This window comes from Mirounga angustirostris, unplaced genomic scaffold, assembly GCF_029215605.1.
Source record: "Mirounga angustirostris isolate CCGP_5_RB_7025 unplaced genomic scaffold, mMirAng1.0.hap1 SCAF_2, whole genome shotgun sequence".
NCBI classification, from domain to species: Eukaryota; Metazoa; Chordata; class Mammalia; order Carnivora; family Phocidae; genus Mirounga; species Mirounga angustirostris.
Window position 1 is genome coordinate 63,026,010 of NW_026991710.1, and position 23,427 is coordinate 63,049,436.

Below are 23,427 nucleotides of genomic sequence, written 5' to 3' on the forward strand. Positions count from 1 at the left end.
CTTTTGATTCCTTGTTTATGGAACCTGCATAACTATCTTTTTAGAGGATGAATTAGATCTCTCTGCCAGTCTCCCTCAAACACTTTCAGTACTTCCCTACTACTGCTAAATTATGCCCCAATACCTGCAGTGTGTCATTCAAGATCCAGCCCTGCCCAGAGGAAAGGTACCTAAGGGCTGAGGCCAGTGCTGAGTCCCAGTTATGGCACTTTTTACTCAAGTGGCTTTGGATAAATCACTTGACCTTTCTAAGCTTGTTTCCTCTGCTGCAGATTCTGAGAAGAATAGTACCTCCTAGGGTTGCCTTGAAGATAAAAGAGGGAATGCAATCAGGTACTGAGTCCAATGCCTGATACCCAATAAATGGTAGCTTCTATCATTCTCTACTACATCCTTCAACACACAACTGCTCACAATTCCCTGAATACAACCAGGGCTTTGGTTTTTAGCCTCCTTCAATTGTTTTATTGTTCCAGATGCCGAGAATGCCCTTCCACCTTATTATCTCCCCAAGTCTGTGGTTCCTATCCTTTTAGTAGAGAGCCAATGAGCTTAGCAGAGGAACAACAAAACTCCCTGGGTTCAAAAATCTAGTTCTGCCGTTTCCTCCTTGTGTGACTTTGCTGAAGTTACTTAATCTCTCTGTCTAGGTTTCCTCATTTATGAAATGTGGGTAATCACAGTACAGGTATCCCCCCGACTTTCCAAAGTGCCTGTTAGGCTCCTTCGCTGTCACTAAATACCTACATTATTAGTAGCTGCTTTGGCTAACTGAAAGCAGAAAGGAAAAAAGGCAAAATCGGAAAGTCTTGGGCATTTGTTTAGCAGCAGACATTCATTATAAAGGGAGCAGACACCTCTAGCCAGAGTGCCCCCCAAGCTCCTTCCCCCAGGGTTTTTTTTAAAGATTTTATTTATTTATTAAAATAAATAAATTGCACGCGCACAAGCTCGGGGGAGGGGCAGAGAGAGTAGCAGACTCCCCGCGGAGCACGGAGCCTGATGTGTGCAGGACTAGATTCCAGGACCCCGGGATCATGACCTGAGCCGAAGGCAGACGCTGAACCGACTGAGCCACCCAGGATGGTGGGCGCCCTCCTTTCCCCAGGATGACACTGAGCATCTCAGCATCAAGTCACCACAGCTGAGGACTGGATCTACGAGCACTTGTGCTGTGTTTTGATGTATTTTTCCATCTGCTGGCAAGATGTGTCTCAAGTATCAGAAAAGCCTAAGAGCGGTTATTTGGGGTGGGGGTGGGGGTGTGTGGTCTGGGAATGCCCGAAAGTTTTTTCCATATAAATTAATGGTGATCTTTTCTTCACCTCACGCCGTTTCAGCTTAGGAAAGGCTTCCCAGGAACTCTACTTTCGGATACCCTAGAGACCTGTATCTACCGTAGAGGGCTGTTGCAAGATTTAAATGAGGGCCTCCTCGTAAGGACTTTAGAACTGTGCCTGGCACAAAGCATTTACTTTTGCACCCCCCGGAAAGCGGAGGGCTGCGACGCGAGGGCACAGCCGCGGAGCCCCGGCGGCCGAGGGGCGCGGCTCGCCTTTCCCAGGGCCCCGGGCGCGGGTCAGGTGGAGCCGGGAGGCCGGGGCAGGGGCGGAGGAAGGGTGCGGGCGCGGGCGCGGGCCCAGCGGGCGCGGAGCGGCGGGGCCGGGGTGCCCTCTCTCGCGCCGTTCTCCCGCACGCCAGGTCCCTCGGCCGCACTGCAGGTAAGATCGGCCTCGCGGCGCGTCGCCCGCGGCTGCCGGGCGGCTGGGAGCGGTGGCGGGCACCGGGCCCACTTCCCCGGGAGCGCGGCCCACGCCGCAGACCAGCGGGCCGCGGGGGGTCGGCGGCAGAGAGTCCACGTCCCCCATTTCAGAATGGAGGCAACTGAGGCCCGGAGGAGCAAACGTGGTGCGCCCTGGGAGGGTCACCCAGCTATGGTGAGGGCGGGGCGCAGACTGACACCCCGCTGTCCGGTCCGAGACCCTTCACTTTTAGGGAACCAGCTGGCCATCTCAGCCTCCCCAGCCCTAAACGTCTTGGGGACAGAAACAGAGCAGGGAGTCACAACTGTCCTTCGGGTCCCTGGCGAATCAGGAGGGGCTGGCTCGAGCTCCTTCGGAGGACTTGGCACCCCACCCATCCTTGTGAGCATTTGCTCCTCTTAAGGGAGATCATTTATTTTATTTCGTTTAATTTTTTTTTTTTTTTGGTGGTAGAAGAAAAGTGTCTTTAGATACTGAGCGTGGGGAATCTGAGAAGTTGGCTTTTCCTTAGAAAAGACTCACCTTTTCTTTGATTGCAACAGAGTGGCAGCCACGACTCATGATTCATCCCACTGGCATTTGAGTCAGCAGGTGGGGAATCTGAGTCCTTGATTGCAAATGACCATATATAGGAAACTGTGGTTTGTGCAGGGTCCCAGAGGCCCGGGTCCGCTGAAGGCCCCGGTCCGCTGAAGGCCCCTCTGGCTGCTGATAAGGAGTTACACGGCTGGACAGAAATTCTGCCCCAGGATTTGTGTTCTGCACAGACAGCAAGACTCTGCCCTTGGGGAGAGCTATATTTACAACTTGTTTTATCAACATCATAAAAAATGTAACTCATTAAAACGTTTTTCTCCAAAGATATCCCCACTGGCTTCATGAAGGCAGAAAGTGACAGACTGATGAGAAAGGGAGTTTAAAGATGTAAAGACACCCAGAATCTTGTTCTCAGAGCTGTAGTGGTCGTGTAGAGAGCCATCTGTTGAGAAATAGGGAGGGAGGATGAAGTAAAGAAAATGATGTAGATGCTCGAATCCCTTTCTGAAAAGGATGTTTAAAGTTCTGTTGTAAGGTCATTTGGCCCCCGCTGTGGAGTGATTTCTTCTTAACATTTAAATCAATAATAATTGTTAATAATTTACAAATTATACTGGATCAACACATACTGCGCATCAGCTGTGACAATGTATGGGGCAGGCCCTTGGGTAAGGCAGAGCATGGGAGTTAACTTCATACCTTTGGAGTGTGACTGTCCAGATTCTGTACGGGGACACTTACTTGCTGTGTGGCTAGAACATTATTGTACCTTCTCTGTGCCCCAGCTTCTTTATATGTAAAGTGGAGATGTTCTTAATGACACCTCGCTCCCTAGATTGTTGTGAGGCTTATATTAAATCATTCTTTGATTCATTCAGTATTTTTTTTAGTGCCTTCTATGCCCCAGTGAACTAATATGACAAAAAGCCTTGTGAAATTAACCTTCTAGTGCTTTTTATATGACCTGGCACATGGTAAGAACTCAGAATTCCAGCTGATATTATTATACATATGATTTCAGCAGCCCTCCTCTTCCCTTTCTGCAGATGAGGAAATGGAAGCTCAAGGAGATTGAGCTTTCAGAGGCAAAGTGAGAACTAGTGACACCTTGTATCCACTGTCTATCTGGAGGGATGTAATGGTAGACGTGGTAACTAGAAAGCCCACTGCCCTAGGCTACAGAGGGCCTGAGAAAATCAGGCTAAATAATTCCAGAGACTACTAGTGTAATTTCCTACTGATCTTTGTTCTGGGGCTATCGTTGAATTTTTAGAATATTTTGTTCCCAGGATTGGTGGGAGTGACTTGCATTTCTAAATCAACCCTGGAGATATGCCAGCATGTTTGAATAATGTCTACATAGGAAAAGTGCCTGGGTTCCCAATAGGGCTCCACCAAAGAATTGCCCTTTTTACCTCTGGGCCCTACCAGGAACCGGACTGCCTCCTCAAAGAGCAGGCATGTGTGTTTATAACAGGCTGTAGGCTTGGAGCCTTGTAAAATGTAAATGGAGATATCACAATCAAACACAAAGAATCCAAACTGAAGCCAGCTAAAATTTGTTTGGGGATGGGGTCCGGGGAGACAATTTCTTTTTCTCTTGTTATTCCCTAGGATGGTATCTATCCTGGTTAAAAGAACGCGGTAATCAACATAGTTCTATTGGATTTTTAAACGAGTCAAGGATTTGCTTTCCAGGAAACATGTTTGTAAACCCCTTAAGTACAGTGATTTTTTTTCTCTCTTGTTTTGACCCCTTCCCAGGTCCAGCACAGTCCCTTGTACATAGTGGGTGCTCAGTAAATGTTTGTTTAGCAAATAGGGTACTTGATGCTGGAGACACATCATCTTACTGAGATGGTCTCTTTGAATGTTGACTTCTATTTTCTGGATTAAAGATTAGGGTTATTCTGAGATTATTGTATTCTGAACCCCAGATTTGTTCTGTTTAGTAATTTTTTTCTTTTAATAGGGTCGTCTGATCTCAACTCAAGCAAAGGTGGAATATCATGGCTTCTATCTGGGTAAGTAAAACTCAAGCCTTCACAATACAGTAACTTATCTTAGTCAAATCAAAATACAAAAAGTCAAAATATTAAGAAGTTGATAAAAGGTTCATTTGAAAATATAACATGCCAAAAAAGCAAGGGGATATCTAAAAATAATAAAATATGCACATGTATCATAGAGGTACATAGTTAAAATAATTTGTGATGACACCAAAGTAGAGGTGAGTAACAGAGTAAATTTAGTAGGTGATTTGGGAGTTTACTATGTGATGAGGATAACATTTCATATCATGAAAAGATGGCTTATTCAACAAATAATGTTAGGGAAATTTCTAGCCATTTGGGAAAAAAATAAATCTATATTCCTACCCCCTTCTTACATTAAAATGCATTTCAGGTGGATAAAATCTATCTGGAGGGAAATGAAAGAGACAAAATATGGGTGAATGTTAAAAATAATCATAGAGTAGGGACAGCAGTTACAACTATGACACAAGCCAAAATTGCCAAAAGAAAAATATTGATCTACTTAACTGCATATAAACTTATGATTTATGACCACAAAAAAACACTATTAGTAGAGTCAGAAGACAACCCACAGGGAAAAAAATATTTGGAGCGCATCAGACAAAAAACTTATTTTCTCAACATAAAAATTACTTGAATAAATCAATAAAAAAACTTGATGGAAATTTGTCAGAGACATGAATAGGACATGAAAAGAATTACAAATGTCCCACAAACACATGAAAAGATGTGATCACTCACTAGGAAATAAAGAAACATGAATAACACAGTGAGAAACCATTTCTACCAGAGAATTGGTAGAGGTGAAAAAAAACACATAATGAAACCAGTATTGCAGAGTCTGTGGGCAAGACAAGCACTCTCATACTCTGATCATGGGAGGCGAAACCTGGCACACTTTTGGATGGCATTTTGGTGATATCTATCAATGTTTACATGCACACCCCCTTTAACCAGTTATTCCATTTCTGGGTATTTATCTTATTGATACACTTGCATAAGGCTGAAAAAATATAGGCCTAAAGACATTCATTTGTATTAATGAAAATATGCAGACAGCATAAATGGCCAGCATAAATGGGCATGAAATTATTAAATTACTCATTTGTAACCTACAGCCATTTTTTAAATAGTTATTTATTTGAGGAGGGGGACAGAGGGAGAGGGAAAGTCCTAAGTAGACTCTGTGCTGAGCACGGAGCCCAACACCAGGCTGGGTCTCACGACCCTGATATCACAACCTGAGCCAAAACCAAGAATCGGGTGCTCAACTGACTGTGCCACCCAGGTCCCCCTAGCTTACAGCCATTTTTATGTGGTCGTTAAAAAAAATGGGGAGCAAGGGGGTCTGTTCCCTATATATTGACATAAGAAAGTGTCCAAAGATATGTTAATCAATGAAAAAAATCAAGTTACAGAATAGTATGTAGAGAATGATTCTGTTTATTTTTTTATTTTTTAAAGATTTTTATTTATTCTGGAGAGAGAGAGAGCATGAACGAGGGGAGGGGCAGAGGCAGAGGGAGAAGTAGACTCCTTGCTGAGCAGGGAGCCTGACACAGGGCTTGATCCCAGGACCCTGAGATCATGACCTGAGCCGAAGCAGACGCTTAATGACTGAGCCACCCAGGCTCTGATGATTCTGTTTAAAAGAAAGTAAAAAAAAAAAAAAAAAAAAAAAAAAATATATATATATACACACACACACATAATACAGTTTATATGTATATGTATATACATATACATGTATATGGTCTTTATGTATATATATTTATGTATTTACATATATTTATGTATATACATAAAGACTATATTACAGGGGCACCTGGGTGGTTCAGTCGGTTAAGCGGCTGCCTTCGGCTCAGGTCATGATCCCAGGGTCCTGGGATCGAGTCCCGCATCGGGCTCCTTGCTCAGCAGGGAGCCTGCTTCTCCCTCTGCCTGCCGCTCTGCCTACTTGTGCTCTCTATATCTCTCTGTCAAATAAATAAATAAAATCTTTAAAAAAAAAAAAGACTATATTACATGAAAACTTTCTAGAAAGGCAGAACTGTGAGCAAGGGCACATTTATTTTTCAGTGCATCACCTTCCATGCCCTAATTTTTTTGTTAATGATAAACATACATTACATTTCTTGAGTGAGGGACAGAAAGGCTTAAAGAATAACTTGTATGGAGATATACCAGCCCAAGCTATGGGTGGTGTTTGTGGGAGGCGTGCTGCTGTGAGGTTTTCTTGGCCCCAGGTTATTTCCTCACCACTGGCCAGGAGGCCAAGCTGTCCTCTTTCCAGGTCTAAAATTCCCCCTGCTATTAGGGATACTTAGTAGAGCTCTGCACAGTGGCAGTATCTTAGCCAATGAGATTTATCCGAGGCGTGATTATTGCTAATGGATACTTAGTAGAGTCAGATGGAAAAAAAGAAAAAAAAGCATCTCTCCAAAATGCTGGTGTTAAAAAAGGAAAGTCTCCTCTCGTCTTAGTCCATTAGTAAATTGACATAGGTCAGGCTCTCCAATTAGTTGGTCAGCTGACACCTTCAAAGTTGTTAGTCTCTTACTGTGCCTAGTTTATGAATTAAACTTTATCGCAGCTATGCATGTTTAGGAAAAAAAAAAAGACATAGTGTATATAGGATTCAGTACTATCTGCAGTTTCAGTGGGGGTCTTGGAATGCATCCCCAGTGGGTGTGGGTGGGGGCTCCTGTATAGACATACAGTGGAGTATTATTCAACCTTAAAAGGGAAGAGAATTCTGATACATGCCACAACATGAATGAACCTTGAGAACATTATGCTAAGTGAAATAAACCAGTAGTAAAAGACAAAATACTATGATTCCATTTATATGAGGCATCTAAAGTAGTCAAATTCATAGACTGAAAACAGAGTTGTGGTTTCCAGGGGCTGAAGGGGATTTGTTGCTTCATGGGTATAGAATTTCAGTTCTGCACAATGAGAAAGTCCTGGAGATCTGTTTCACAATACTGTGAATATTTTCACCACTATTGAACTGTTGTACACTTATAAATGGTTAATGTGGTAAACTTTATGTTATGCTTTTTTTTACCACAATAAAAAAACCCTGAGATTTCTGTAAATATTCTTATCACTAAGTTTTATCTTTCCTCTTTTTCCCTCTTACACACAAAAGCACATACACACCTAAACACAAATAAGCAATCAAGTCCATGCTTTTCTCCAGAACTGTAGATCAGTTTGTGGTTACTAGAGGATGATGAGTTTATTGGGGTGATATGATCGAGAGAGAAGACTGGTTGCTATTTTAGTATATTTCCGTTGCAGATGAAACAATAGCTGGTTTCCTAGGTCTTTATATTCTAGATATGTTGCAACCCTCCCATTGTTTCAGATGCGTTAACAACCTATGTTGAATTACTATTTCCTTTTTTTGGAAATGTTGCATAACTCTGTTCAGGGTTGTGTTCTCCTACTTAACCCCTGATGAAAAGGCCTGATGTCTTATCACTTTGCACTGTTTGGACCCAGGGTCCTTTTAGGTTGCCTTTAGATCCATAGCAAACACTCGGGCAAACTACAAATTAGAATGTCTTAGGAACATGATATGTGTGTATGGTTGATACCTTTACCGCTTTGGAAGTGGCGGGCAGGTGCTCAGGAGCTCTTGGTGGGGCGGGCCCACGGCCTCTTCTCCATCACAGGCTCCTGGCTGAGCGGGAAGGCTCGGCTCTGTGAATGGCAGTCATGTGGAGATCTGGGCTGTACTTGTTCTCGAGGATCGTGCCCCTGATGCTGCTAGGGTGGCCTGGGCATTCTAACAAGAATGGTGGTCCGCACGTAGGAGGTGGCAAGTTTTCTGTGGCCGGACCTCCGCTACCCGACCACCACTACACCTTTGCCATCGGCCGCGGGCTCCAGGGCCACGGCCTTACGCTGAATCCGCCGGTTGTGGCGGAAGGAGTTGCGAGCCTTCAGGTTACTGGGCTGTATGTCTGCTTGTTCCTCTCGATCCCGACGCTGGAGCCGTTCCGGACGGCCATCCGGGCAGGGGGCGGTCGTGGTGGTGGCCCCTCTCACTACGGCAGCCGGTGGCGGGACGAGCGGGAACGTGACTTTTTATTAAGATACCATCACGATATCTTTCCTACATGTGCCTTCCAGAGCTGGCTTTCTCAAGCAAATGTTCTGGGTTCTTTGCTCCTTGGTCAATTCCTAACTTCCTTTGACCTTTTGTTTGAATCCTCAGATTAGTATTTTTATTATCCTCCTAAAATTTTTCTAAACTCATCATCACCGTAATCATTATGAACTGTTATAACATCCTAACTGGCTATACATTTTCCCTTCCCCACTCCAAACTCAACTTTATAAATGAGGAAGGGGAAACAGAGAGCCACTCTGGAACTAAGGGATAAAAGATGTTTTCCAAAAATGTAACCACATAAATAGGTTGCCTACAAGCTTTGGAAGGAGTTCATCAAAAGGGTAAACAATTAAAGCAGCAAGTACCTGCTGTACTGGGCTCTCCTGGGAGCAGAAGACAGTCCAGCCACAATCCCAGGTCTTCTTTTTATAACTCTCTAATTGTTTAAAAGGCAGGCTCTTGAATATGACCTGGAGCAAGTTACTTAGTCTCCTGCTGTCCCCATTACCTCCCCTGTAAAATGGGTAGAACAACAGTACCAGCATCATTTAGTGCTTGTGAGAATTAACCCAGTTCATATAAAATGCATTAACAGTGCCTGGCATGTAGTGAGCAGTCAGTAAATGTTAGTTGTAATCATTATCATTTCAATATATTTTTTTTTAGAAAACATATTCCTTGCTAACTATTATCCCTGCAGCTATTTTAGTAAAGGAGTTTCTGCCTGTCTCCTGGGCCCGATTTTATTACAAATCAATAGCATTCTCCTCCCCATTGGAATGGTTGTCTCTGAGCCATCTGAACACAGATGGGTTTTCCCCAAATAGATTCTTTCTGACCATTCCTATTTTCAGTATTTATTTTATTTTTAAGATTTTATTTATTTATTTGAGAGAGAGAGAGAGCACAAGCAGGGGGAGCAGCAGGCAAAGTGAGCAGGGAGCCCGATGCAGGGCTCCATCCCAGGACCCTGGGATCATGACCTGAGCCGAAGGCAGACACTTAACTGACTGAGCCACCCACGCGTCCCTGCAGTATTTTTTTAGAGCAGTTTTAGGTTCATAGCAAAATGAAGCAAAGGTACAGAGATTTTCTATAGACACATGCATAGGGTCCCCCATTATCAGCATCCCCCACCAGAGTGGTACATTTCTTGCAACTGATGAACCTGCACTAACTCATCATACTCACCAGAGTCCACAGTTTACCCTACAGCTCATTCTTGGTGTTATACGTTCTGTGGATTTGGATATTTCCATATGTTTAAAGACACAGAATACTCTGTTCCCACTCCAAGTGGGTATACTGCAGTACAATTCTGACACGAACTACCTGGAGTTAAACTCTACAGGTTTAAGAGCTCGGCCCTCACTTCCAACGTCAGCTGCAAGTCTCAGAGCCACCTGCTCTTCCAACCCATACAGTTGGGGATTTCCATGACCCTCTTGCATTCAGTAATTGTCTAGAACAACTCACAGAATTCGCTGAAAGTGCTGTATTTACAGTTACAGTTTTATTATAAAGCCTACCTACACATAGAGCAAGGTCTGGAAAGGTCCTGTCCCCGTGGAGTCAGGACGGATCACCCTCCCAGCATATTGTGTGTCCACCAGCCAAGGAGCTCCTCCGAGCCTCTATGCAGAGTTTGTACTGGGATTTCATTACATAGGCGTGACTGATTAAGTCACTGGCCACAGGACTGAACTTAATCTCTAGTCTCCTTTCCCTCCCAAACTGCCAATCATCCCCATCTTATACCTATGCAGAGGTCTACCATGAGTCACCTTGGCAGCATAATAAAGACACTCCTATCAGGAAATTCTGATGGTTTTAATGCTCTCTGCCAGGAACCCAGGACAAAGACTAGAGATATTCTTTATCGTACCATACATACATAACTCACACTGAGGCTGCACAGAATTTCCGAAATACCATATTCCTTTATTGTTTTACTAAAATGATAATAACACGCAGGCGCTGGTTACCTTGTGCTGATCAGAACCTCTGCTTGGAAGTTCCTATCTTAAATAATAAGTAACACAGGGGAAAATGAGTAATGCTTTGTAATAAATACAAATTAGCAGATAGAATCACTCAAAACACGGGGTCCGTGGAGAAGAAATACTTAAAGGGATTCTTGAAAGTGGAAAGGTTGGAGAAAGCTTATCTAGGGTGGAAACTGGCTAATAGGAAAAATTAATCCCTGAAAATGTGTTCTTGATGAAAAGGAGAGCATAACTTTCCTTCCCCGCCTGACCCTTCCTCTCTCTCCTGGAAACGACTGGTGCAGTTTGACCCATGAGGACACAATGGTCCCATTTCTGCTGTGTAACCCCGAGTAGTGACCATCGCAGTAGGGCTCCCGGGAAAGGTGCAATGTGCTAATGGGAGAGAGCATTTGGGAAGATAATGCCTTTCCACTTCTGTTCCCTGGATGACACCAGCCCTGGACATATGATGCTACTGGTCCTGGGTACAAGAAGCTGGTGAGAGCCCTGTCCAGTTCATATGTCTTGCTTTGGTGGAACATCCCGTCAGACCTTTCTTTCCTGGTGTGTTTGCTCTTCCTAACCATGCAAACATGTGTGGGAAGAACACTTGCGTTACACGCATGTGGTCGTGTTGAATTTCTCCTCTGGTCTCCTTGTCTACTGCATCTTAGGGCTGGAAGATCTGGCTCTATAATTGTTTTCACTGAGCTAGACTTTTCACATCCCGAGGAGAATGGGCATCGTGCCTGATTAGGTGCTCTTCAACATGATGCAACTTCTGGTCTGGTGTGTGTTTTAAACCATGTTCCCGAAGCGTATTTAGATAAATATTGGCAGCTGCAGAAGTGGCCCTCTGCAGGAAGTTAATGAAAAACAGGTGAGACCTGGATTTCAAATCAAAACATTAGAGCTTTGTTTCAGGACAGAGTCTAGAAAGAAACTGTCTAATCTGAGTGAGAAGAGAGAGGCTTCCCAGGACTGAATAGACCAAGCATTAAAGAGCTATCCTTTGCCGCTTCCTGACCCCAACTCACCCATTGAAGGCGTGGGGCCCCTCTTTCACATTTAATCATACTAAAAGGTGTAATTTGCCAAATCTAATGAGCAGCTACTGAAGAAGCCTGGTAAATCAGAGGCAAAGAGGAAAAGAAAAAGTCTTAGATTGAGAGCAAGGAATGTGAAGGGGAGAAGGTATAATTTGATTCTCTTGAATGCCTGTGTTTTGGTGGATGCAGAGCAGTTGGAAAACGCAAGTATTTTAGAGTACTGAGCAATAAGAGTAAGACAGATGTAGGGGTCTTACACAAAATAAAAGAGAATAAGTCAAAAGGGCAGAAAATCCTCAAGTCTGTCCCTTCCTCTATGATCAGATCTTTGCTCCTTTTATTTTTAACCATTTGTGTTTGATTAAATACTTTACCTAGGTTTCGGAAACATGTTTAAATAGAGGTAGTGACAGCCCCATCTGAACAGCATTTACAAAAGGTTTGAAGAATGCATTACTCAGATTTCTGAGGTGTGTCATGGAGCTCTGAAAAGTCTGGTAGTGGCATTTGAGAATTATCAAAGAAAGCAAGACTCAGAATAAGAAAGCATTTTTTATTCACTTAGTTATTCAACAAATATTTGCTAAGATCTACTATGTGCCAGACACTGTTTTGGGCTGTGGAAATACAGAGAAAGAGAAATTTAAAAAACGTGGAGCTTACATGCCTCTGATTTTATTAAGGAAGATGGCTAATAAAGAAACAAATGTATAATATATAACGTCAGTTTAAAGTACTCTGGAGAAAAGCAGAGCTAGATAATGACAGTGACGGGGAGTGTTATTTTCTGCTCAGATATGTGAGCAGAAGTCAACATGGAGTGAGGGAGTGAGCTGGGAGAATATCTTGGGGAAGAGCATCCAGGCAGAGAGAACAGCAGGCGTAGCCTGAGGCAAGGTGTATTTGAAGAGCAATAAGAAAACTCCCATGGGGTGATAGGAGGGAGACAAGGAGAATCAGGGAGGTATCACACGTCTTTTTTCGGGATCCTCCAAGGGCTACAAAGAATCTTAATAATCCCAGTAGCCTTTGTATCAACTCTACAAGGAGTTCCCATTATGTAGGTTTACTTTACATTAGGAAGAATTCTTAGCAACTTATTGTGAGGATTGTCACTTCCCAAACACACACTTACACAAAACTCATAAAATAATGCATATTGCCATCATGTCATGTGGGCATTAGTGACCGTGGCCACAGATGCAAGAAATGTTCTTTCTGTAATATTACAAACAGCAAACGTCCCTGGTCTCGGTCCCTCCTGGGTGGATTTCCATTCCCATAGAGGTGACGTGGGAGGAGAGTGTGTGTCACCACTGCAGTCCCAACATCCTGCCAAACCAGCTCCGTTTTCTAGCCAAGTACCCATTTCAGAAGATGGGGATGATGCCAGATTCCCCAGGTCAGTGAGCCAGGTTCCCTTTATCTTCCACAGTGAGAGAGCAGGTCCCTTTGACAGAGGTGTCTCCCCTAGAAGATGAAGTTAGAAATGCACTTCATCTCACTGAGGATGTGGCCAGTATAGCCACCCTAGTTTTCAACTCTTTGTGGCTCTTGGCCAAGAAGAGAGTTTGGTCAAGAACTCTTAGCTAAGCTAAACCTGACTTGGATTGTGGAGGAAGAATGTAATCCTCAGATACTGGTGCTAAATAACTCAGAAGAAGATAAATAGAAATTGTTTATAATCTGCTTCAAACAGATAATGAAAATTCTTCTGAGAAAGAAGTTTGTGTTGATAAAGACTTTCTGGAGGACTGGTGTTTCACACCCAATCCAGATAGTTAGGTTTGCTGCCTCTGCCAGAGAACCCCTGAGTGCTTGGAGAGACAGGAAGAAAGACATAATGGAATCACTGGAAATATCCCTGGTTCACCAGTCTTCCACCCTGGCTTCTGGAACCAGCTTTGAAAGACCTGGAATAGCCTGTGGTGCTGAAAGTGGCCACCGAAATATTTCTAACCTCGTCCACATCTCCCAGGATACAATGGTCACTTTGATTTCTGGACTATTGATGTTTGAAGGGAGTAATTTCATCAAGCAGCCAATTGTCTTATGTAGGCCTTGGAGAAATTCCACACCATCTTCCTTCCATTTTCTTCCAGCAAACTCATTCACAGTTGTTTATTAAGGCCCTATCTGAAGACTGAGTACTGGGCTGGAGCTGGATATACCGTAGTAAAACAAAAGGTCTCTGCCCCTTGGAATTTTATGTTGGAGGAGGTGGGGAGACACAGATATAAACAGTGAGAGATAATACCGAGTGCTGAGGGCCCTAAGTGGGGAAGGGTTGCTGAGACGAAGACCAACAGGAGAGGACCCGCTCAGGTCCAGTGGCCAGGGCTGGCCTGTCAGAGAAGATGGCCTTTAAGCAGAGGAGTGAAGGTAGAAGAACATTCCAGATAGAGGGAACAGCATGAACAAAGGCATTATGATGAGGAAGAATTCAACATACATCAGCTGGGCTGTCAGAGAACTGAAGTGTGCTGGACAAAGGGGAGAGTAGCTGCAGGTGAGGGCAAAGAGGGAGGCTGGGCCAAGCCATGCAGGGCCAGGGCTGTGCAGACCAATGCCGTAGACCCCTTGGCTGCTGCGTGGGAGGTGATTGGAGGCTGGCAATGGTAGGAAAGGAGACTGCTGCAGATGTCTGTGTCCAGGAGAATGGTGATGGTGACTTGGACAACACCAGGGGCAAAGAAGATGGGGAGATTGCTGATGGATTGAATGTGTAGGGAAAGAGAGACGCCTCAAACGAGACTCCCAGTTTGTGGAGGTTGGTGCCATTTAGAGGAAGAAGGTCAAATTGGGGACGAGCTCAGAAAGCAGTCGGATTGCCTGGGTTCGGTTCCTGGCTGTGCCACAGATGAGCCATGGAACCTTGGACAAACATCTTACCTCTCTGTGTCTTCTCCCCCTAAAGTGGGGGTCAGAATAGTACCGACCTTGTAGGGTGGGTTTTGAGGATTAAATGAGCACATATGGGTAAAGCACAAGTAAATATCATGGCATTGTTACATAGGGGAGGAAATAATAGATAATGTGCTACACTTGGATACATCAAGTAGACATTGAATATACAAGACCAGTGTTCAGAATAGAAGTCTGGGCTGGATTGACAAAAGTGAGAGTTGTTTGCATGATTAGAGGGAAAGTAAAGAGATTTTCCATTTAGAAGTACCTATTCTGTAGAAGTCAGGCAAAGGGCACGAGCTGACAAAGGAGAATAAATACAAGCTGGGGTGGCAAATAGAAACCCCAGGGATGGGGCCCCGGAGCCAAAAGAAGGCAGAAGTCTGGCTGGGTTGACCATGACACAGGCTTCTGAGAGGCCAGGGTTTCTTCTGATTATAATCTGCGTTTCATGGAAGACCCAATGCAAATAGCTTGTGTGTCCCTACCTCCCCTAATTGCTGAATCACACTTAGCGCCTACTCCGGCCCAACACCCTCTGTTACCACATCCCAGTGCTCTTGCTCTGAGGCTCCCTGATGAAATCATATTTTAAAAAGAACGGAAGGCCTTTCTTGGATGGATCCTTTCTCATTCGAACAAAACAAGAAGAAACGCATACATTGCCTCTGGACCCCTCGGAAGCACTTTATTTTTTTTAAAGATTTTTATTTATTTATTTATTTATTAGAGAGCAAGCGAGAGAGAAACAGCATGAGAGGGGAGAGGGTCAGAGGGAGAAGCAGGCTCCCCGCTGAGCTGGGAGCCCGATGTGGGACTCGATCCCAGGACTCTGGGATCATGACCTGAGCCAAAGGCAGACGCTTAACCAACTGAGCCACCCAGGAGCCCCTCAGAAGCACTTTAAAGGAAGCCATGAAGTCACTCACTTCCTCACTGCCATCAGGCACTGGAGGCTACCAGTCTCTGCTTTCCGCACCCCTGCTTCCCTTTGCTGCCCCTGGGTGGGAAGCCTGCGGGCCGTGGCGATGGGGCGCCTTCTGTTTGCACTGGGCCCTGCCAGCCTATGGGAGAATCTGAGGCCCCTCGTGTTTGCCCTGGAGGGTCAGAGTGGTTAGCAGTCCTTGTCTCTAGCACCTTACCTGCTGTTTTCTGGGGCTGCCTTAACAGAGTTCCACAAACTGGGTGTTTTAAAACAAGAGAAATGTATTCTCTGACAGTTCTGGAGGCTGGAGGTCTGAAAGCCAGGTGTGGGAGGGCCATGCTTCCTCTGAAACCTGTAAGGGAGTCCTTCCTCACCTCTTCCAGCTTCTGGTGGTTTGCTGGCAATCTTTGGGGTTCCCTGGCTCGCAGCTGCACGGCCCCGATCTCTGCCTTCATGGTCACATCCCCTCCTGTGTGTCTCTGTCTTCAGCTGGTTGTCTCCTGAGGACACCTGTCATGTTGGATTCGGGGCCCACTCCATCCAGTATGACCTCAGCTTAACTAAGGACATTTCAATAAACGTATATCCAAAGAAGGTCACAGTGTGCAGCATTGTGGGCTTGGCCTGCCACATATCTTTTTGGAGGGACACAATTCAACCCCTAACACTTGCCTCCTCTGACCCTATGCCACCTCAGGGCCTTTTACAGTAAGCTTTCTTTGGTTTGGAAAAGCACATTTTACTAGAAAAACGGAATGAGAAGTCTCACATCTTCCAAGTTATGATTGCTTTATTTCTTTATTTTTATTTATTTTTTTAGTCTACTCCATTTTTCCTTCTATCGTAAACCCTCAAGACCCAGCAGACTGTTTGGATGTTGACCAGAGAGTGATCATTTCTCCTCAGCTCTTCAAGAGTTCCTGAGTCCTGGAAGTTTCTATGAGGCTTTGATTTAAAAGCTTAGTTTTTGGCTGTGGCCTCTGCAGGACTTTATGAAGCGATGAGTGATTTGGCTTCACCTCACCCTTGAGATAGTACCTGTAGCAGCAGCTATTCTTGCTCTGAAGCATTGGGCTTTAAATATGCTTCCTGTCAACAGGATTGGCGCCTTGTGTTTTTCTCTTTCATTCATTCTTCTGAATATGAATGCTTAACTTCTTGCAAACCCAGTACGCTTTGCATGAAAAAAATGGGTGCAACCAGCTCTCATGGTCAAGGACAGACCGGCCTCTCGGCAGGGGGAAGGGGAGAGGGGAGGGGAGGGGAGGTGGCAGCAGACAGCTTACCAGGCCCCCACTTGGCCACACCAATGACTTCAAGGCATCAGGTGCTCTGATGATCTCCAAAGGAGAGTTTTAGAAGATCAGAGAAAGGGGCGCCTGGGGGGCTCAGTCGGTTAGCGTCTGCCTGCGGCTTGGGTCATGATCCCGGGGTCCTGGGAGCGAGCCCCATGCAGGGCTCCCTGCTCAGCGGGGAGTGTGCTTCTCCCTTTCCCCCCCCCCATGCTCTCTGCCACTATTTCTGTCTCTCTCTCTCTCAAATAAATAAAATCTTTAAGAAAAAAAAAGATCAGAGAAAACTATTGACATGAAGATGGTTCAAATGAGATGCAGCCTAGCTTAGTAATCAGAAGCAGAGGCTGATGAGACTGACCACTTGCTGGCTGTGTGAACTTGGGCAGGTTACTTAAGCATCAGTTTTATCATTATCTGTAAATAGGAGGTTTTACATCTGCCTTACAAGTCTTTTGTGAGGATTGAATGAGCTAATGCAGGAAGCGTGCTTAGCACAAGACTTGGCACACAGTAAGTAGCAACAGTTTTTTAAAGATTTTATTTATTTATTTATTTATTTATTTACTTACTTACTTACTTACTTACTTACTTACTTACTTAGAGCAGGGGGAGGAGTAGAGGCAGAGGGAGAGGAAGTGGGAAAGAATCCCAAGCAGACTCCACACTGAGCAGGGAGCCCGATGCAGGGCTTGCTGTCATGACCCTGAGATCGTGACCTGAGCCGAAACCAAGAGTCGGACGCTCAACCGACTGAGCCATCCCTGCGTCACAAGCAGCAACAATGATTAATGTCAAGAGCTCCTGTTCGTTTCCCCACTCCCTTTATTTAGAGATTGCTCGCTTTAATTTATTTTCCAACTGCTTTCAGGATCATTGTCCCTTTGGGGGCATCTGAAGGTCAAGTTTGGAAAAAAAGGAAAGCAACTTAAAGTGTTTAAGGGATGCTGGTGGAGGGTGCCTGGGTGGCTCAGTCGTTAAGCGTCTGCCTTCGGCTCAGGTCATGATCCCAGGGTCCTGGGATCGAGTCCCGCATCGGGCTCTCTGCTCGGCAGGAAGCCTGCTTCTCCCTCTCCCACTCCCCCTGCTTGTGTTCCTGCTCTCGCTATCTCTCTCTCAAATAAATAAATAAAATCTTTAAAAAAAAAAAAAGGGATGCTGGTGGAAATCTGATCAAACGTGATTTTTTTGGAAAAATAAAAACTTTGCTAAGTATTTGTGTCCCACACTAGCATGACACTTTGTTAGGGAGTTAGGGTTAGTGCAAACAGATGAAGTCGAGCACTGATTAGTAGTTTAAATGTTAAGGAAGGAAGCCTGCAACGAAGCAGGCCATGCAAATAGTTTTGTCTGTCTGTAAAAATGCCAACATTCCTGAAACAATGAGCTCATCGTCAAATTCTTCTTCCACCTCCCATAAAAGAATCTGTGACTTGTTTACTCATTTTGCTTTGGTTTTCTGGGCAGCTGAGAATGACATAGAGAGTGGTTCTCAAACTTGAGGATGCATTAGAATCATCTGGAGGGCTTGTTAAAACACAGATCCTGAGTCTTAGCCCCAGAGCTGTTGACTCAGTAAGACTGGGGTGGGACCTGAGAATTTGCATCTCTAACAAGTTCCCAGGTGATGCTGCTGTGGCTGATCCAGTATCTTCTCTTCGAGAACCACTAGCATGGAATCCTGTGAAGCATTGTGATGTGGTAGAGAGCACAGGGCATTTTAGACACAATGGGTGGGTTCACATCCTTGGGCTGTCCTTAGTAGCAGAGTTATGGTAAGCAAATAATTTCTCTGAAATCGAGTTTCTTCCATTTTTTAATGGAAATAATAAAATCTACTTTGTTAAGGTCATTGTAGGACTGAAATAAGTTGTCTGTAAAGCACTTTGTTCACTGCCTGGCATGTGCTGGTTTAAAAGATTCTATTAATTTCTTTTACTTTAAGATTTTTCTCATAGGTCATGTAAATATTGTTGAATGTTCTGGGCAACCGAGTCTATCAACTGAATTATACTGCTTATTTAAATAACTGAAACAGTCTAAAAATTTTCACCAAGATTCCGTTTCAGAATTTCCATGCCATTTTTCAAGCTGGCGTCGGGGGGGGGGGGTGCTTTCTTTCTTTTAATTAAACAAGGAGTTCCTCCACACTTAATTCACATAACGGACTGGGAATTTCAACCTTCTCTAATTGTGCGCATTGGAATTTCAGCATATTTTGATGTGTAGGTAGTAGAGGGCAGTGAAAAGGTCATGGCTAGAAAAAAAACCCTTTTCATGAGCCATTGGAATCTGACTGCAATTCTGTGTTCTTGGATTCAGAAGCAACCATGTAAATACCTGTGTGGCACAAAATCACCAGGGAACTTCTTCAGCATGTAGAGTCTACCTTACTTCTGAAGAATAGGTTCAATATGTCCAATGCAGGACCTGGGCATATGCATTTGAAAGAATTACCCTGGGTGCAAGACCCTACATTTCAAGAAAGACTAGGAATGGGCTGGAATGGTCATGACTGTGTTCAAATTCAGATGCTACTGCTGACCTAGTTTCTGTGGGCTTGAGAGCAAATGCTCCAATCCTCTTAAACCTTGGTGTCTTCTATGTGCAGTGGGTCACTCTTACTCCTCAGGGATGTTATGCAGGTTCTATTAATGCATCTGAAGTGTCTCACACAGTGCTGGCCATGAAGCACTCAAATGCTCCAATATTGGGGTGGTTCTTCTAAAATGCCAGACACATAAGGTGGACAGATAAGATCAACATAAAAGTTCCTAGAAGGGTAGAACTGAAATGAGGCCAGTTGACTCTGGGAACCCATAAAATATTTATTAAGCCTCAGAGAAAGAGGATTCTCCAAAGATCATGTGGAAGTGACTGATTTCCGATAGGTGCCTTTAGATCAGACACATTCACAACTAGTTTCTAACCTGTTATAATCACTCTTGTAGAATGAAAACTATTTTGGATGCTTTAAGATTAAACAGTGTTTGGTTGTATTAAAGTGAATTGTTCAACCTAATCTATTGAATCAGCAGCCTATCATTTTTTATTGGGCCAGAACATTAACTTTCTATTCACTTTAGTGTGACAAGATAATGTCATGTCATGAAAATATTAAACACTTCAGGAGAGCCTAAATGAAGCCAAGACAACAGAGCCTATATTATTCAGCAACAGGATAGGAAAATCAGTTTACAAAGAAAACACCATTACTGTAAAGACATGTTTTTCTTCAGAGTGAGGAAATGCCATATAAATATATGTTCCCTTGCATTTGTCTCAGCATCTTTGTGGCTGTTCTGTAGTCTCTTAAGCAGTTTTAAGAGATTTTATTCTTTCTGTAAGATGGTCTTTCCCAGCTTACTGACATGTTTCTAATTTTTGTGTTTAAAATTACTGTCATGGCATTTTTCATTTCCATGTTGCTCCTGAAGATCCATGTCAGTGGAGCTTTCAGAAGGGAATTTATCAGCTGCAACTACACATTTGTTAAACAAGGCTTGAGAACAGGCAGTCCTAATGGGGTGTTCATTCGTGGATCCTTTGGTGTAGGCTTCCCCAAGGACAGTGGTCAGCATTAATTAAAGCATCTTAAAGTCTGCAAACCAGTTACTTCTGTGTGAGTTGCAGTGAAGAACTTTGAGTTATCACTTGAAAACAAAGAGGATACAGGAAATTCTCACTTTCTCATTGTTTTGGTGCAGAGGCCACTTTAAAGCAAATATTCTGGGGCGCCTGGGTGGCTCAGTCGTTAAGCGTCTGCCTTCGGCTCAGGTCATGATCCCAGGATGCTGGGATCGAGCCCCACATCGGGCTCCCTGCTCAGAGGGGAGTCTGTTTCTCCCTCTCCCTCTGCTGTTCCCCCTGCTTGTGCTCTCTCTCTCTCTCAAATAAGTAAAATCTTTAAAATAAGATAAAATAATAAAGCAAATAATCTTCAGAGTCACTGGGATTAGCCCAATTTATTACTCTAGAGAATAACTATTTGTATTTCTCATCTCTTACACAAGGGGAGAAAGGAGAGGCCTTTTTGTATATGTGGCAGATGTCATTTTGCTCACATGTCTGGAGACGAGAGTCTCCTGAACCACTCCTTAAGGGAAAGGAAGGTGTTGCCAATTAAGGGTTTGTTATGCTTCCAACGTGCATGCGTGAATGTATGTAATGCAAACAAAGAGGTCATTTTGAACTAGTGGCACTTTCAGATATTTCCTTCCAGGTTGGACACCGAGGGACAATGCACGATTATCCGGGCTTCAGCCCATCAGTGGATGCTGAAGCGATTCACAAGGCAATCAGAGGAATCGGTGAGTACTGCTCTGCAATTGCTCTCTTCACGTTGAAGCAAATCAGGAAAGTTACAATTTAAAAGTGCATTGGTTCAATTTGCCCAAGTTGGCTTCCTCGACTGGGGAAATTGTAAGGGACTTTTTTAAAAATTGTGAAATAGTGGGGCACCTGGGTGGCTCAGTTGGTTAAGTGTCCAACTCTTGATTTCGGCTCACGTCATGATCTCGGGGTCGTGAGATCAAGCCCTGCATCAGGCTCCACACCCGGCGCGGAGCCTGCTTAAGATTCTCTCTCTCCGGGGCACCTGGGTGGCTCAGTCAGTTGAGCGGCTGCCTCCGGCCCGGGTCGTGATCCCAGAGTCCTGGGATCGAGCCCCACATCGGGCTCCCTGCTCAGTGGAGAGCCTGCTTCTCCCTCTCCCTCTGCCTGCCTCTCTGCCTACTTGTGCTTTCTCTCTCTCTGTCAAATAAATAAATAAAATCTTAAAAAAAAAAAAAAAAAAAAAAGATTCTCTCTCTCCCACTCCCTCTGCCTCTCCCCCACCCGCCCTAAAAAAATAAATAAAAATTATGAAATAATGAGGAAAAAATGCATAGGGTACCCAATTTTATTAAATCTTAGTATTTGCCATATTTACTTACTGTGAAACAGTACATCACCATCACTGCTACCACTGATTTATTATGATCATCATAATAAATCATTACAGATACCATTCTGCTGATTCTTCCTGGATCTCTTTCCCACCATGTTTCCTAGAGACAAAACACCATCCTAAAGTAGAGTTTATTCCCATGAAACTTTTAATTCCATAACTACATATGTATGTACATATAGTTTGCATGGTCTCAAACAGTATAAATTAGAATGATACTCAGTATTATATGTACATTCTCCTGCAACTTCTTTTTATCCCTTAACATTTTGTTTTTGAGATTTATCCATGTTGATATGTTTAGCTCTAGTTCATTAACTTTACTTGCATAGTAGTCTATTGAATTATTATATTGTAAGATGGGATATTGATGGAACATTTCAATTGCCTACAATTCTTTTCTATTACAATATAAAAATGCTGCATTGAATATTCCTGCTTATGTCTTATGCACATTTGCTTCCATTTCTCTAGAATATAACAAATGGAATTTCGAGGTTGAAGATGTTCATCTTCAAATTAACTAGAAATTTTTCCAGGGCGCCTGGGTGGCTCAGTTGTTTAAGCGACTGCCTTCAGCTCAGGTCAGGATCCTGGAGTCATGGGATGGAGTCCCGCATCGGGCTCCCTGCTCAGCGGGGAGTCTGCTTCTCCCTCTGACTCTCCCCCCTCTCATGCTCTTTCTCTATCATTATCTCTCTCAATAAATAAATAAAAATCTTTAAAAAAAAAAAAAAGAAATTTTGCCAAACTACTCTCTAAAATGAATGTGCAAATGAGCATTCCTACCAGCAGTACGGTATCTGTGAGACTTACTCTTACTCCATGTTCTCCCCAGTACTTGCTAAGGTCACACTATTCTGTTTTCCTAATTGAGTGGGTCTAAAATTGAATCTCATCCTGTATGTATGTTTGCTTCCTCTCTCCTCCCCATCCTCCATGACTGATATGGCTGAGTCTCCTTTCTTGTTCATCTGCTTCTTCCATGAATTATGTCTTCCTATCTTTTATCCATTTTTCAGTTGGATTGTCTTCTTCATGATTGGCAAGATTATTTTTTATAAATTCTGGATACAAATTTAAAAAAAAATTACAATCCATGAAAATATCTTCTCCTAGTCTGTGGTTTTCTTTTAACATTGGTTATAGTAACTTATATTGCCTAGAAATTTTAAATTTCAGGGAAATCAAGTTTACTAATATTCTTCCTACATGTCTTTTCTATAATTAGCTCATAAAGATATTCTCCTGTATTTTCACCCCAGAGTTTTACAATCTTATTTTTCACTTTGGGATTTTCAATCTACCTGGAATTAACGTTTGTGTAAGTTATTTAAAGGTATCTAATTTTGTTTTATCCCATGTGGCTGGTTGATTGTCCCAGCACAATTTATTGAAGAACACCTCCTTCGCACACTCATCAGTAGTGCCGCATTGTCTTCTAAGTTTCTCTATGTTTCTGCTCCATTGGTCTGTTTGCCTATTCCTGTCTCCGTATCACATTGTCATAATTACTATTCTAATTTTATAATTAGTGTCTAGTAAGGCAAGTGCTTTTCTTGGCCCTTTACCCCCTCCCCCCTCCCCGAATATTAGGGTCAGTTTGTCAAGTTCCATGAAATATACTCTTCAGATTTTTGTATCAGTGTAATACTATCTTGTTTCTGTCATTTGGATTTTTTTTTTTCTGTTTTTAAATGATAAGTATTTCTTCATTTATCCCTATGTCTTCCCTATTCTCCATGTTGAGTAGATTGTTCCATGAGGTTAATGTCAAATTGAATGAAATAATAGTCTTACATTCTATTCCTTGTCTTTTTTTCTTAACGTTATGTTTCTTCACAAATTTTTGCATG

The 23,427-nt window shown here is 43.4% G+C and overlaps 1 protein-coding gene and 1 pseudogene across 1 annotated transcript in view; one reads left to right on the forward strand and one right to left on the reverse strand.

Annotated features, from left to right (window-relative positions):
- Nucleotides 1-1,483: 1,483 nt before the first annotated feature.
- ANXA3 (annexin A3) overlaps nucleotides 1,484-23,427 on the forward strand; it is a 53,173-nt gene continuing 31,229 nt past the window's right edge. The window contains exons 1-3 of the mRNA XM_045880929.3: nucleotides 1,484-1,721; nucleotides 4,273-4,324; nucleotides 20,846-20,933. Coding sequence (XP_045736885.1) covers nucleotides 4,310-4,324; nucleotides 20,846-20,933 — 103 coding nt within the window. The 5' untranslated portion in view covers nucleotides 1,484-1,721; nucleotides 4,273-4,309. The remainder of the gene's footprint in view (nucleotides 1,722-4,272; nucleotides 4,325-20,845; nucleotides 20,934-23,427) is intronic.
- On the reverse strand, nucleotides 7,973-8,358 carry LOC123848471 (large ribosomal subunit protein eL28-like; annotated as a pseudogene).